A 16,792-nucleotide genomic window follows, 5' to 3' on the forward strand; every position below is an offset into this window, starting at 1 on the left:
AGAGAGAGAGAGAGAGAGAGAGAGAGAGAGAGAGAGAGAGAGAGAGAGAGAGAGAGACGACGACGGAACACCCCAAAAATTGCTGGTTGCTTCATAGAATCAGATATAAATGCCGCATATAATATCTTCACTCGAGACAATGGCCGACCTCCTCTTTGGCGATGCGAAACGCATCGCATCGTTCACTCGTCGTTCATCATGTGTCGATACCAATGTGCCGGGACTAATGCCTGTATTTAATATTAACAAATTAAATGCACATAACCAGCGATTTCACTTATTAATGCATGCTCGCACCGTCTTTTTTGCTCTCTCCCTCTCTCTCTCTCTATTACTCTTTCCCCCCTCTCTCTCTCTCTCTCTCTCTCTCTCTATTACTCTTTCCCTCTTGCTTTTGCTTTCTCTTACACTCTTCTTCCCGTGCAAGCTCTTCCTTTCTCTACGTCTTCTGCATTGTTCGACGGATAGGGAATTTATAGCATAAAATTGGCACATTTTGAAGTGGTTTTTCCATTTAACACATGCAGAACGACACATCTTTACATTTGAATCACCGAACCATTGCACATACTGTTCCCCTTTAACTCACTTAGCTCATACTTTGACTCTTTCTCCCGCCGAAAAAGTAGAGTTCTCTTCGCCGCATCCACAACGAAATTTTTATCTGATGCACTTTATCTAAAATAACAAATCATTAACCAATTTGTGAAATTTCGTTTGTGGTTTGCTGGCTCTGGTACAGCAAACATATTTGGCAGCTGTGTGTGTGTGTGTGTGTGTGTGTATTGCAGCAGGGGGAGCGATTGATTTTCGACTCGGTTTCAATTAATATCTCATCTTCAGGCCGTTTGATGTTAATGGATCTATCTTATGATTTTTATTTTCCAAAAGCAAATCATATTACGTCTTTTGATGTCATTTTCCCCCTTTAAAAACAACCGAAAATTTGGCCACTAATAGATACACAATGAAATCAATATTTTTTTTGGTTATTGTTGTGTTGAAGTCAGTACTACTCTGAGTCAGTAAGTTGGGTTTGTCTTTCTCGCATAAATTGTCGGTAGTCTGGGCATTGCTGGGTGGCTCACATATTTTTCGACAGGGTGAGGTGGTTTGTTGTTGCAAATTGGATACCAATAAACTCTCTAACGTCATTTCAAATTGGTTACAGAGTTTGGTTTTGCAACAAAAACAAAGAGACGAAATGCTTTGGCTAGAGAGAGAGAGAGAGAGAGAGAGAGAGAGAGAGAGAGAGAGAGTGTGATGGTCGTTAGTATTTGAGGAGACCTGGTATCGTTGCCCATTCGTCATAAGCCGAAGTGCACTGTTTTTCGCTTTGAAAGACCGACGAATTTGACTATGAATATTCAAAACACTTATTTATAACTCCGCTATTTGGTGTCTTTCTTCATGAAGTCACATTTTTTACGGAAAACATTTGAATTCCATTCGCTTTTTGGCCATTCTCCCGATGGAATGCCATTCATTTCAGCAAAATCTTTTTCAAATAATTCATTTAGCCCAAAGTTTTTATTTGGACGGGAAAAATCATGTTCACAATCGCTGGTGTGTTCTAAGCCATTATCTAGTGACAAGGACAAAACAATATGCGAAAAATAAAAATCAAAAATAACAAAAAAACAAACCTGTTCATTGCTCGAAATTGATCGTCAACGACACAAACTAAAACGAAAAATAATCATCATAATTTGAACCAGATCAATTGAACTTATTATATTTTGCGAGCAAGAGAGCGAAGAAAATAAAAAAAAACAACACTCTATTTCAATTGCCTTTAAATCAGTCGGGACGCATGGTCGCACAAACATTCATTTGGCCTGTCAATTTCAAGTCGATCATGTGTTCGATTCAAATGGATTTGTTTTTAGCACTACATGAAATATAGAGCTACTAATCTGCTTTTTTTTTCTAGATACTTTTTGAGTGATGAAAAAAATTATGGTGAATTTGAATTTTATGCTCATATTTTTTGTTTAATTTAAAACAGTGGCAGTAACGACAAATAAGTGCATAATATTCCAAAACGCCAATCAAATTTTTATTATCAAATGTTGTTTAAACATTACATTAATTTTTTGTATAGTATTTTTCTGAGTCTTGAACAGAATTGAAGTGATTTTAGATTCTATGCTCATATTATTTATTCAATTCAAACCAAAGGCAGTATATTTAAAAAAAGAAATAAAAGCAAGATCTTGTAATTCATTTTTGAATTAACTGAGAATCTTTTTTCTGTACTTTGTTGCAAATAAATATTTTACTTCAAAGTTACTTTGATGAAATACATTTCATGTAGTGCGCCAAAAAATAGTTTGTTGTGAAACAACAAAATAGAATAAGTAACTAAAAACTCAAGAACTCGGTCTTGTTTGTTTCTGTGTAGGTCCGTTTGTTTGAACCTCTTTCGAAAAAAAAGAATTGTTTCATTGTATGTGCAATTTAATTGAATTCTAAACATGAGAAATTTTGTCGTTTTATTGACGAGACACAATCATGACGATTGGCAAATATTCGTCGATCCATAAACGAAAATGTAGTAGACGTGTGTCATCCAATTGATAGAATGGGCTAGAGCGGCGAAAGGATGAGAGCGCGAACGAATGAGAGAGCAATAGAGAGACGAAAAGAGAGAATAGTTGCCATTAAAGAGAGACAACGACGAAAAGAATAAAAATTATGCCTCGATCCAAGTAGAGAGAATGAGCTTGATTTATTCAAGAGGCGGCTAAGCATATAATTACAGCATATGTAGAAAATATGCGTCTACGAACAATTATTTGTAATTATTCTTTCTGCATTTGTTGCATTCTTTGCATGCGGTTTTGAGGGGCCCTTACTTTTCACACGAAAAAAAAGCGGACACACAAACACAAACTGTTTCGCAGTCGCGCTCGTCCCGCATAATGCATTTTCTGTCTCTCTTTCTGTGTCTTTGTTTCTCTATCCAAAAATTTCGTTACCATTTCTGTAGAAGCGGCATAAAGAAAAATACCGGTGCTTTACTATTGTTTCATGTTTTCTTCTCGCTGAAAAGTACAACGTGTCGAGCACAGAGTGTTCGAGAACCTATTTTTCGTACATTTTTGACGAGTTGAGTTGTGTGAATTTTGACGAATTTGTAAGGCCGTGTGTGGCACACGGGCAACTCGGATGAGTGAGTGAGTGATTGTTTTGTTAAATGAGAGTTGGCAAAACCTCGGTGACGTTCAAATGTGTTGAACATTGTCGAATCGTTGGGCTCTCAGTGGCATGATATTTTTCATACGTATACACACGTTGAGTCGTTTGTTTTAGTTTTTTTTTTCATTTCTGCTGTGGTCGGCTTTTGTTATGTGTGTGTGTTGTTGTTGGTGCATGTGTTACTGATGTTGGTTTGTTGTTTTTGTTGTTCGTTGAAAACCGTTCGCATGGTACGCTGCTGTGCTCTTTTCCGTTCATTTGTGAGTGTGAGTCTGTATACACGTACATTTGCATGACTGAAGCCCGGCGATGCGTTGTCGCTGATCGTACGAGAGATCGTACGATTTTTATAGTGTTTCGATTGGATATTACTTACCAATTCATGCCGCGCTGTACTTTCTCGCGTAACAAATTCTTTGGTTGTTGTGTGCACTTTTTTTTCTCTCTGTAGCTATTGCTGTTGTTTCGATCGTTTGTTCTATTGTTATTTGTGTCGTTGCTTAAATTAGTTTTGCCGATATAGTCACAAGCTAGTAACTTATCAATCATTTGCCTTTTTATTGTCGCTTGCTCTCCCTTCCAACTCTCTCTCTCTCCGCTTCACTTTAATTCTGATTTCAATTGAATTGAATTGAATTTAAATCAATGCACATTCATGAGTTTGGCAAAGAAAGCTCTCTCAAGAGGCATCCAAATGCACGCTCCAAAGCTTTTGAAATAGAATTTTACGGCAGCCTTGAGCTCTCATACGAACGATAATATCATACGAGAACAAAAAAAAGAAGAACGAACAAACCTAGGGCCAAAATAATTGAAATGCGAATATGTGTAACACACGTGCAACAACACGTTACTGACAAGTCACTTGTGATTCACAATTGAAAAGAATTTATGCGATCGTCATTTAATTATAGTATTTTTTTATGGCACATATGTTACAATTTTAACGCAATGGAACAATAAAAAATGGAGCGACCGCATTATGGTCGAATCGATTGCGGCTTGCTAGTCGAACGATAAATTTGCTGAGTGTGTGAATATTTTATCATGCTTTAAAACACTCATTTCGGCATATGTATTGTTGGCCGTTTTACGAAAAAAACATTCCTTTGTTATCACCTTTTTTTACGTATTTTGAGTATAAATAAATGATGAATAACAAACATTTTCTGATGATCTTCCTGAATCATCGTGCGGCGCACGATGTTTAAGACATAATTATTCAGTGTCACCACTTTTTCCGGAAATTTCGATGTCGTAAAATTTATCGTCATAAAAAAAAGGAGCAATAATGATAAAATAGAATTCACTCGAAGCAGTACGAATCACACACTCATTTTGGCTAACGTCATCTGCTGATTTGAGTCGTATATTTTGTTTTAAATCTTTTTACGGTATTTTTGTCTGCTGCTGCCAAATAAAAACCCACTTATTACGTGTTGACTTTTTGATTGAGTGTTTCGACCCTTTCAAAAAGTGTTTACGTATTATATAGATACCGGTGATCGTAGACAAGCAGACAGATCACATACACACTCAATGTAATGAAATTCAACTCTCCGCTCATTTATGGCATTTGTTTACGAAGAAATTACGGCCGCCGTCGATTCAAGAGAAATGCAAACGTGTGCTGATCTTTTTCGTAGAAAATTAACTGAAGCGCAGAAAATAGAAATTGCATCACAATGTCAGCAAACGAGTCTCAGCCGTATTTGGCCATCGCTGAAACTGGTCATACTTTGTCAATGATCTTTTGCATCACTTTTTTTTAGATGAATTTAAACTGTATGGGGTTTAAATTACCATTTCCATGCATAAACTTCTTTTTCATGAAAGAGTTTGACATAAGAAAAGTTCGGAAAGAGAAAAATTTAACTTAGGAACGACTAGAGTCGATTTTTTTTCCAATCTATTTTATAAAAATAGCCATTTATGCAAATTAATCATGAGTTTTTCTTTTTATCTTTGCATAGGGGTTCGTTGAGTTTATGGCAATTATCGAATGGTGAAACATTTCTGCAGATGATTTACTCGTATGCCGATGAAATAATGGATTGTGATTTCTTGACAGGTGTCAAGTATAATGAAGAGTTTGTACAAAATTTCTACAATGAAATTCAACGAATGAAACAATATAATCATATCGATGGTCTCAATGAGGAGATTTATCATATTCCAAGGTTTCGACATCGGTCGCGACACAATGTTCCAGAAATAGATTTGGCAATGGACAGTGATAATGAAATAATCGGGGCACGAAATCTTACCTATCAACCGCTATTCAATCGAAATGATATACCAAAGGATTTGCAACGTTTTATTAATTTCGATGAAATGAAAACGGAATGCGATGCATATCATAAGTCGATGACGCAAACTGTCAACGATTTAGATAGTGAGAGTGATGATGTTGTACAAAGTGCCACCGAACATTTAAACAGGTAATGATTTTGTTTTGTTTTACATTTGTTTGTATTGGTTTTTTCAAATCTAATCTACGCAATATTCCGCGCACATCACCTTCAACGATTCTGTGTGTGACTTTGAGAATGAAGAGCGCAATGAAAACATTGCGTGTGAGTTATAAAAGGTGAGTGCGTTGTCTATTGCTGAATCAAAATCGAACGACAATTCAATGACATAACACAAATTCATTGGAATACAATAAATCATATTTATCGCAAATGTTTTGTTTACGAGTGATGCCGAAATTTGCACATCATAAAACCGGTTTCACATTCCCAGAAGGAAGCGTATTTGTTCTGACCCACAATTCGAAATATTTTACATATTTCATCGCACTTATTTTTGCTCGTTATTTTGAGCGTCGGCGCGCGCGCGTGTTCGCAAACTCGTACGAGTTCATTCAATATATCGTACGATGAATAAACTTGCTTAATTGTTTGTTGCACGACACCGTATCGATGATGACTCGCAAAACAATCATTCATCCTTACATATATCGGAACGTAGATGAATCATCCTCAAGCGTCTTTTTGTGTTTTACTGTAGAAAATTGGCTTCCTCACGAATTTCACGATGCCTAAGTTTGGTTGCTCAGTTCTATACAGTGGGCAAAATACGGAATAAGTTTTCTTGCTCACACTACCATTTAAATCTTTCAGGCGGAAAAATGCTCTTCTGTCTGGATGCAGAGAATCGATTCGAGTGTTTTTACGCTTTTTTTACATTCTGCGCTCACTTTTCATTTCATTTCTTTTTGTTTTTTTTTCTTCATTTTCAAGCATTTACTTTATTTTTATTTGGTCTTTACTCACCTTTCACTTTATTTATAAGTATCAATCACGTTCGATTATCGTTTGATTTCAATTTCTTTTATCAGTTTGTTTTATTTTTTTATTTTTCTGTTTGTGTTTTCGTTTTTGTTTCTAGGAAAAAGCGAGCATTATCTGATTGGCTAATTGCACCGAACACAAAGTGGTGCGGTCGCGGACAAACGGCTGATAAATACAGTCAGCTGGGTGGTGCATCAAAGGCTGATAAATGCTGTCGTCGCCACGACCATTGCAAATTCAACATTTATGCGATGACCACGAAGTGGCGATTATTCAATTATCGACCATTCACAATTTCACATTGTAGTTGCGATATGAGGTTAGTCACACACAGATTGCCAATCAGCAAACGTTTTGTGCAAAAACTGAATTTCTAAATAGGTTTCGTGGCCAAAATCTTTGAGAAATTTAACTGATTCAGAAAATAATGATAATCGAAAAAGACAGGGTTAGGTTTTTCGATTTTTCAAAATTTCAATTGTTAAAATGCTTTTCAATCGTTTTATCGATGTCGATTTTCAAACAAATTTTTCGAGAAATTTGAATTTTAGGCGAATTCTTTTTAAGTTGACTATGTCAACATCTTCCGCACTTTCAGTGGGAAAAATAGAAAAAATCCCGAAAAAATCGAGACAAAAGAACGAAAAGGCGATGAAGAAGAAAAAAAAGGTTAAAATGATTGCAAAAATGATACAATTGAAAAATGACAAAACATATTCATCGATACGAAAAAAATATGATTTTTTGTATTCAAATGATTACGCGAAAAAAAACTCTGGCTTTTGCCAAAAGCTAAAACCAAATTGTCCGGAGAAAAAAAGAACATTGTATCAAACAAAGGCCATCAAATTGCAGACGTCGTCGGGATTTGACGAATCTGTTACTGGTGCCCGGCACTAAATGGTGTGGAAAAGGATATTCGGCAAAGAAATATGCTGAATTGGGTGGCCGCTCAAAGGCTGATCGATGCTGTCGACAGCATGATAAAGCGTGCCCATTTTGGATAATGGGCTTCGAAACAAAGTACGGATTGTTTAACTTTGGCGTGTCAACGATTATGCATTGCAAATGCGACGACAGGTACCCGTAGCTTCATGCTACAACCCATATTTTTATTGACGGCTTTTCCCTTTTGATTTCTTTACAATTTTTTTTTACTGGTTTCTGTAGAAATGGTGTGGTTTGTATTATGTTTTTGGTAGAATTTCGTGCTTTTTCCGGTAAAAGAAAACAGCAGCGTTACAATTGCATGAGAAAAAAAAAATTCAAAATCAAGTGCCGTTAGCAAATATTTTTGCACTTAGTTCATTTTAATACCATTCAAGTGTATTTGTCCAAAGTAAATCATATTTACATTGGAATAGTCTTTTCGCTTTCAACTTACTGCTTCGTTCGACTCGAATGATTTCTCCTTGTTCGGTTTATCCCATCGAATAAATCAAGAGAAACACCATTAAACCACCAAGAACAAACGGATTTGAGTGTACTAATGCAATCGGATTAAGGAAAACTAAACACAAGCAAAAGAAGTGGATTTCTTTTGACAAAACTTACATCTAATCTGAAAATCGTCTGATTCAGCGAATTGAATTGTGTTTAAACAAATAGAATTGAATATGCAGAAGAAAAAAAATTCCCTGTAGTTGAATATGTGATTCCAAGGTCTGTGCTCGCCGTTCAAAAGAGGTTCATACATTTTGCGATTAAAGCGGATAAATATGCAATAATGTGGAAGTAAAGAAAGAAACTGGATATAATCGAGATTTAACTATTGCCGCTGAAATATGAACAACAGTCGCATTCGACTTCCTTGGATGCAATCGAGTGGCAAATGCCTTTGATCATTTTGCCCGAATCGTGTGTGATTGGGATTTGCTGAAACAGCAAAATTCTCGTGCATAACAGGCAATAGCCAGCTCGTGCATATCGATGGTTAACGGTGAAAAATCGTATTCTCATTACATGGGAAGGGGTGGCATGAGCAAAAATAATCAATGTACTCGCACGAAACGTTCCACTACGAAGGGGAAAATGATTGTTTCGTTGGTGTACAATGCCATTTATTAAATAAAATGATTACATGTGATTAATACAAATGTGATTCAGATTTCGGGGTATTTTCTCATTATTTTCTGGCTGCGTTCAGATGAGCAGCTGATTTGAATCATTACGTTTTTTTCTTTCTTGGGATTTCATGCACGTTATCAATGCGAATTTATCGGAAGAGCAACGTACATGATTTATAGTTAATGACGAATATTTGTCTGCGGATTCTTTTTCTCGGGATTCGATTAATTTGAGCCCACAGATGAAAATATCTACAACTTTGCATGGAAGAACAGAATTTCTATTTATCGTTCAGGACTTCCTTTCAGTGCTGATCACTCTGGTTAACACCAATTATTTGAATGTTGTTAGAAACTAGTATTTTATGGCAAAATTTCTTTGAACAAAATTCCAAAGCCAAATTCATTTGATTTCAAGCGTTTCATATACGAAACTTTTTTTATAAGTAATGCTCCTTCTTCTGCTTCTGCTTCTTTGAAGGAATGTAACTTTTAAAGACAGTAAAGAGACATTCAATGTATTTTGAAAGAAAATTACAGTAAATTTATTGTAAATGGTTCCTTCGTCTGTTGTATAATAATGAAAATGTTCATACTTGCCTAGTAAAAAGAATTGCAAAGCGTTGAAATTCGGTATAATCGATATATATATTTGGTCAAAATGCCATTTACAAATTCCGAATATCATCCAATGTTAAGAAGAATCGTAATCATTCCCAAGAAGATGCCAAAAATTTAAGTAGTAGATAATGATTTCGTAAGCTGATTTCGTGGGAAAACTCTTGATTGCTACAGAATTAAATGTTATTAACGTTAGCAATAGAATAACGGTTTATGTCAGAAAAAGAAGTTTCTTTTTGCATTTTCCAGATAGAGAATCAATGTCAGATGATTACCATCGAAAATGCACATTTCGTAAAGTGATTTTCGCGTTTAATTCGCCAATTAAATGGTCCGAAGAATTTTCCCAATAATCTACAACAAACCAAAATAAACCAGTTAAATTCATTCGTAAAAATACCAATCGCATCAATCGCATCAATTCGTAAATGATGAACGACTGTGTAGTGTAATTTGTCGTAATCACAATGTATATGATTCGTATATATTGACCTGGCTTCAAGAATTACGTGTTTCATTTGAACAAAAACAACAGCTGCTGCAAGAAAAGAATGTTGTATTTCACTTGTCTCAATTAAAAGAACCGGCGCAAAATGAAAACAGGCAGTAATTAAAAGTGTTAGTTTTGAATGAGTGGCGTGTTATTAGCGTAAATTACGTACGTATGTCGAATGATCTGAATGAAAGACAGTACGCTTGATTTGATTGGGGTCCATTTCAAATGAAAACTGTCAGCCGATTAACGTCATTCATGTTATTTTGCGTATTAAACATTAAAAAAAAAACCTTTTTTTTCTCGCTCGGTATCTTATTAAATGTAGATATAATAACAAACGCCGACTACGACGTAATATATAACTACACGCAACATTTGTTTTTACCAAGTGCAAAACAAAACAATTTTCGTTGTTGTTTGTCAATGATACAATTCTACAATCATCTTTTGATGGCGAAACAATCATTTAATGACTTTGTGCGGATCGTGCCCCTTTTTTCTGTGTCTCTGACAAACACGCGACACACACACATGAGATGATTCAAATGAATAAACAAACAGTGCTTGATGTGCGTGCAGAAGAATTTCGGCTGGCAATTGTGTGAGCGATCATGAGCAAATCAAATGCATCATCCGAAAATCGGATGTTAAACGTGTATACGACACGATTATATTTTCTCTTTTTCTTTGCTCCTCCAATCCTCCATTCCTGTCTTATAACACGGGAAATGAACACAACAAAAAAGCAATCGTCCTTTCAGCATACGTAGAAAAAGGGCAAAAAGATGAATACAAAGGGAGTGCAGAGAGAGAGAGAGAGAGAGAGAGAGGGAGAGAAGAGAGAAAAGGTTTGATATGCTCAAGGAATATGGATGCGTCTCAATGGCACATCCCCCCACTAGCAAAAGTGTTGGGCGCACGAGAACAACATCAACAAACGAACGCGCCTGCAAATGTTTATTCGATGGCAATGACTTTTTGCAAAAATTATTGTTCATTCGATGTCGCTTTATCTTCACACATCGTTGCGCACACCATTCCCGATTTCAATATTTATATTCGACAAAACGAACGCACAAATACACCAGAATATTACAACTATGACAATAACAATAACGATCCAGAAGAATAGGATGTGTATGTGTGTGTTTTTTCGCATCATTCTTATTTGTACATCGGCAACAACACTTTTCGCGCTGTTTTTTTTTCAATTTATTTGATTCCAACGTCGCACTTCAATTTCGCCATGCAACATTTATGGGATTTTTCAGGCGATTTAATGATGTTTCAAGTCACATTTCTTTTCGATCAGAGATCTATTGAATTAAATGGGTGTGAAAATTTATTAAGAAATCTCAGAAATTATTCCGAATCAACAAGAGAAACAAATAAAGAAAAACAGAAATGGACAACGGAAAAGAAGTAACATTTAGATTTTTGAACTATTTTGTTGATTTTTATTATATTTTCTATGGATTTGACAATATTTAGAGAACTTCTTTTGATTTCTCCCATATTTTTCAAATTGTCTTCCTACTGCTCAGCTGCTGTTTTCAACTTTTGTTTTTTCAGAGATAAATATTGGCCACGTAGCTTTGAATGTAGTCATTTAGTTGTTTTTTCAATTATTTTTCTGTGTGTTTAAAGACCTAATAAAATCTTCTTTTTTTTTCTTTCAAATGACTAATAATTTCTTTTTTTGTTCCATGTGCAGATTTCGAACGTGTTTGAAAATGGCCGATTCCGCCGATGCGACGATGGTTGGAAAGCTGTTCTTCAATATTGTGCAAACAAAGTGTTTCGTCTTGAAACCGGAAAAATACTGCAAATCGCATTCGTGGTGGGGTGCATGCGAGAGTGAGGGTACACGCAAACGAGCCCATTTACGGAATAACAAAAAATTCTAGACAGCACCAATGCCGAATCAAAATAAAACAAGTATTTTTTAACTATTAAAAGAAAAGAGAGAATATGTTCAGCGTCAAGCAGAAATCACTATTTATAAATGACCTCATCGAACTGTTAATTGTCCAAGCGAATTTGAATTCAATGTGTTTTTTTAGAGTGTATATTATATTTCAAAGTTCATTAAATTATTGCATTTGTTTTTACGCTGCATCATTGACATAGATCACTCACGCCAAACCTCACATCGGCTATGTATGTTTTTCAGTTCAAACCAAAAAGAGAAGAAGAAAAAAAACTAAGACACATGTTGAAAAAAAGGCAATGTACAAGTTTTACACAGTTTGTTAACATTTTCGCGTATTGGCAGATTAGTTAAACACAACCAATACGCAATGAAGATCACTACCTGTTCAAAAAACAGACAAAATACTATGTAAAAAAATGATATTTTTAATTTTTTTTTAGTTTAGAACTTGAATTTATTTGTTAAGGAAACAATCTCATAGAAATCGATAGCAATGCAAATAAAATATGAAAAAAAATCGTAGCAACCAAAATGTGTTTTTCTTTGATTTTGATGATTGACATTTTCAGAATTCTCATTATTGATTTTGAATATTGATTATTATTGAATTTTTGTAGAAGGAGCATTCAATCGCAACATTTTCGTCAATATCTACAAATAACTCAAATTCTACATTGATCACGTAAGTTATATGATTAAATTTGACTACTCTCAATTGCGAAACGTTGTATAGTCCTTGGTTGTATAAAGCGTTTACAATTAAAATAAGATCAAGTATAAATTCACCCAAAGAAATGAGTTTTTGCTTAAAAAATGCAAACAAATTGGTAAACAATGAAGTCGTGCCATTTTCACTGTTGAAATGATTGTAAGTTTGCATCCGTTTTTATAAGGTAATGTTCCCTTAAACGGGACGCACTTCGACATGGTTTTTTTATCTTTGAATAGTGGAAATATTCTCGAGAATGTGATATACAGTTGGAAAGAGGATGAGCAAAGGAACCTTTTTGCCTTGGACAGTTTTTTTATTTACATTACAAAAAAAAAATTATCGCAAAATTTCCGACCATGACGAAAATCGGAAAAAAAAATTTTGTCTCCTTAAATGGGACACTCCGAAAAACTGAAAAATAAGCGTGAAAATGAAACAATAAGATCATATTTTAAATGTTTATTCATTGTTTATTCATTTAATCGACTTTCGGATTAAAATAAGTGACATCATTACTTAGTAATGATGTTTATTCGTCGCTTTCTTGATCTACGACTTCATTTTATAGTTAAGCCCATCTGGGCACACCTACACTTTATTGACAGTAGCCAAAATTGATTTATTTTTCTATGGTGTAGCTGGGGTCGAGTATGTTTCAAATATATGCCAATTTTTTCCGCACCCCACTGTGTATCCAAAAAAGGGCGACCATGAAAATCAGGGTATTGACACCAAAGGTCATATCTCCCCAGCCATGGGAGGGAGGGCACTGCTCCTTGGGTCAAAATTGTAATACTCGTGAATACCTATCCAACGGTATACATTACATTTACATTTGTTTACATTATGTCTGAAAAACCGGTACAAGAAAAAAATTAAATTTTCGGGTCAAAAAGTAATTTTATCCTCGTTTTCTGGGCCAATGGGTGGATTTATCGTTAAAGTGTGTTCGTGAAAGTTGTAGAGCGACTCACGACGAACAACTTTGCTGTAGACCATTTTGCCCTATCTTGCCCCCATCTTGCTTAACTTAAAAATGCAGAGTGTCCCGTTAAAGGGAACATCGCTGTCCCATTTAAGGAAAAAGCCGACATTTTTGCGGGTCACCAAAAAAAAAATTTTATGACGCGATATCGAAAAATGGACTTTGCAGCTTTGAAATAGACACAATTTACTAACTATTCAATATATTTACCTTCAACAAATGTTAAAAACACTTCAAACTGTGGGTGTAGGCGAATTGATCAAAAAAGTTTTGTTGTACACAAATTTCACGACACAATTTTTTCTCACACACGCGGTACGTCTATTCTCTTCGGAATACTACCAAAAGTGAGCGTTTGTTGAGCTAATCGTTTGGTATAAATGACATCTCGCTGTCAAACTCAGAAGTCAAAAATACTTGACTGTCCCGTTTAAGGGAGCGTCCCGTTTAAGGGAACATTACCTTACCTAAGTTAGTTATATTGGGTTTGTGGGTTTCCCGTGTGAAAAAAAATGACTGACTATAACTTCAGTTGACTTTGGTTCATTGAATTTATGTTTTTGTTCTAAGAAAATCACTTTGTCTCGAATTAAGCAACTTAGATTGACTTGTAATTCCAAATGATTTCAGTTAACTATAATAGACTTACACTACACTTTGTACTGAAATGTCAATCAAAGTAAGTCATTTTTGTCCGAAATCAGTTACAATATTTGCAAACGGGATTATCAAATGGATAGAAAAATAACAAATTTATTCAATCAACTTTCTACCTCTTCGTATTAATTTCTATTGAAAAATTATACGACATTGGAACAACTTTCGCTGTACGTAATTAGATTTGGTAATGTTTCTGGCTATTAATCAAAATAACAAATAATTATACTTTTTATGGTATTTTGGATAGAGATGAACTCATTTTCTTCATATTGTTCACTATTATTTCAGTGGAATTCGGTCTTAACCGAACATTATTTCTTGGCTGAAAACTTATTTCAAAATTAAATCTTTGTAGCGTTAGATGACTGCGGTGAACTACCACCTTCATAGGGACTGGTAGCTGGAGTAAATGAGATTTTTTTTGGAATGGGACACGTTTTCGATCGACCGAGCCAGGCATGTTCTAATTCTCTATTCACCGGACATTGATCGGCCAGCTCACAAGTTGACGTCGACTGACACCAGCCGCAATTGTATATTTCTGGTAATGCAAGACACGTTCCACAACTATCACTCATATAACGGCATCGATAAATCACCACTGGATGTTGGAAGAAATAACATTAGATTTTTTCAATCTATAAATATGATCAGGATTGTTGTTTTTTTTATTCCCATATAGCATGCAAAATAATCGTTCTTTTTCTCGAATTAAATTATCATGAATGTTATCTGGATTATCAAGTGGCTTTGATCTACTCCATATAACCGCAAATGTTGCAGTTAGATTCGGTGATTTTGATGTATAAACGAATTGCATGGGGTCACAGTAGATCGTGCCACCCAATAATTGTGCATTCACATTAGTCACTTGCCCTTCAATATTGAACTGACACTGGAATCGAATTTGAACAATAAACTGTCCAATGATATACGCTTCAACTTTAAAGGATTTCTTTGCACCAAATGCTACCAAAATTTCATTTTCACAGCTGTTTGACTGGATTTTCGGACAAAAACTAGGACCCGATCGATGGCTTGAGACATTTCTCTGTAGAAAATTTTGAAATTGTTCATTGAATTGCATTCAATTTGAATAAAGATTATGGAAGAATCAGCAAAATATTTCGGATACTTACACTAATACCCGTTACTAAAATATCGTTTGGACAATTTTCATCAAAAGTATCATGCATGCAGCGATACGCTTTGACACACCAATCGCACGGAAATTGTGATGAAACACACTGTGTACAGGACGAATACGATGAACAATCGAAGAACGTGACTGATGTTGCTGCCAAATCAGGCCCGTTCATTGTACGCACCGATAGTTTGGCGGTTAAATGATCTAAAGACAACGGTTTCTCAGGAATTTTAAATTCATTACCGTTCATTTCGGTTTTCATACAGTGAGTATGCTTACGTTTACCGGGAAGGATTTGTAGAAGAAGATCCGAGCGTGGAGTGGTGCAGTTGACACCATATTGTTTTTTAGTTGCGTTTGTATAAATGGTTGGTTTGTCAGCAATGGTAAATGCACACACCAGACTCTCTTTCAGCAATGGCATTTGGTCGATGGTCAATTCAAGCTTTTCAGGAATGAAAACATAGTTTAGTTAAGTCTAAAATTTCGTGTTTTCATTCAAAAATCAACATCTTTTCAACATAAAACCGTTCTTGAAATGATTCAACTAAACTTAACGTTCGAGTGGTGGTGATTGGAAGTTGATGTGGCACAGCACTAGTGATTGTCGCACCTTTGCCAATTTCTCCATTTACATGATAATAAACAAATGCAAAAACTGAAAAAAGCAATGGAAAACCGTAATTTTTTTTCATTTTTTTTCTTTCTTCACACAAAGCAAAGCAGCAGATTTTTGTGATTGATGTGTTTGACATCAATTCGAAACTTAAACTGAAAACGAATAATAAAACGATATCCATATGTCCATCTTTGCTTTATTACGTCACAGGAAATGTGATGCTGGTCGCAATTATGATTAATTTTTCTAGTGTCTGAGCATTTGTATTCCTTCAATCTTTCTATATGTCGCTCGATTCGTCATTTTATTTACATCAATTGGTGAATTGGTGATGATTTTGGTTTAACGAGCATGATAACAAAGTAGAAAAAAAATATATCATGAAATTTCGGGTTGATGGCACGGATGCTGCCAGTGCGTTATGAATATTAAGCCGCTAAGAAAGAAAATTCTCAAAAGTGAATCTTGAATGAGCGCTGTGTTGAAGCGAATCATGAATAATACCGATACCCATGGTTCACTGCTGCTGCGCAAACATTCATGATTCACTTTTGCGTGTTTGCTGTTTTATGTTTCGTTTCAGAATGTTTATTCCTGTATTGCCATTTTCATTCTCACAGCCTCATATGTATTTGCATGAGATTTAGATCTCATCAATCGAATTTAATTGCATACAGCGTAGAACTTCCTATTTCGCTCAATTAATGATTCATGGTAATGAATGCATTATTCCATTCAACTGCTTGCCGTTCGCAATCATTTATAGATTCATATTTAGCAACAGTTTAAAAGAATGTAAACGTTTTTAGATAAAACAAATAGCGTCAATAAGTCGTTAATGACTGCAACAATGTAATTATCTCTGTTTACTACTTGCGATGGATGTTCTATACTTGAATTGTGCGCAACAAGTTCAAATTCATTGAGTGCTTTTCATTGAAAGCGTCGTCATTTGCAATAGTTGCAGAAGATGGCGCTCAGGCGAACTTTCAAGTAGTTGATACCAAATAAAGTGGTCAATAATTCAAGAAAAAGTAAAATCTCGCTGAAAACCAC

At 35.2% G+C, this 16,792-nt stretch overlaps 1 protein-coding gene across 3 annotated transcripts in view; it reads left to right on the forward strand.

The window, feature by feature from the left end:
- Nucleotides 1-12,151, forward strand: part of LOC129575320 (uncharacterized) — a 16,184-nt gene extending 4,033 nt beyond the window's left edge. For 2 of the 3 annotated variants that reach the window (XM_055458694.1, XM_055458695.1), the window contains exons 3-5: nt 5,175-5,642; nt 6,595-6,816; nt 11,395-12,148. In XM_055458694.1, the coding sequence (XP_055314669.1) occupies nt 5,175-5,642; nt 6,595-6,816; nt 11,395-11,587 (883 nt within the window). In that variant the 3' untranslated portion in view covers nt 11,588-12,148. Of the gene's footprint in view, nt 1-5,174; nt 5,643-6,594; nt 6,817-11,394 lie in introns of all 3 variants that reach the window. The other variant, XM_055458696.1, reaches the window with a different exon arrangement.
- The last annotated feature ends 4,641 nt before the right edge of the window (nt 12,152-16,792 follow it).

This window comes from Sitodiplosis mosellana, unplaced genomic scaffold (assembly GCF_009176505.1).
Source record: "Sitodiplosis mosellana isolate CC-2019 unplaced genomic scaffold, AAFC_SMos_1.0 Smas_scaffold_6166, whole genome shotgun sequence".
In the NCBI taxonomy this organism is placed as follows: domain Eukaryota; kingdom Metazoa; phylum Arthropoda; class Insecta; order Diptera; family Cecidomyiidae; genus Sitodiplosis; species Sitodiplosis mosellana.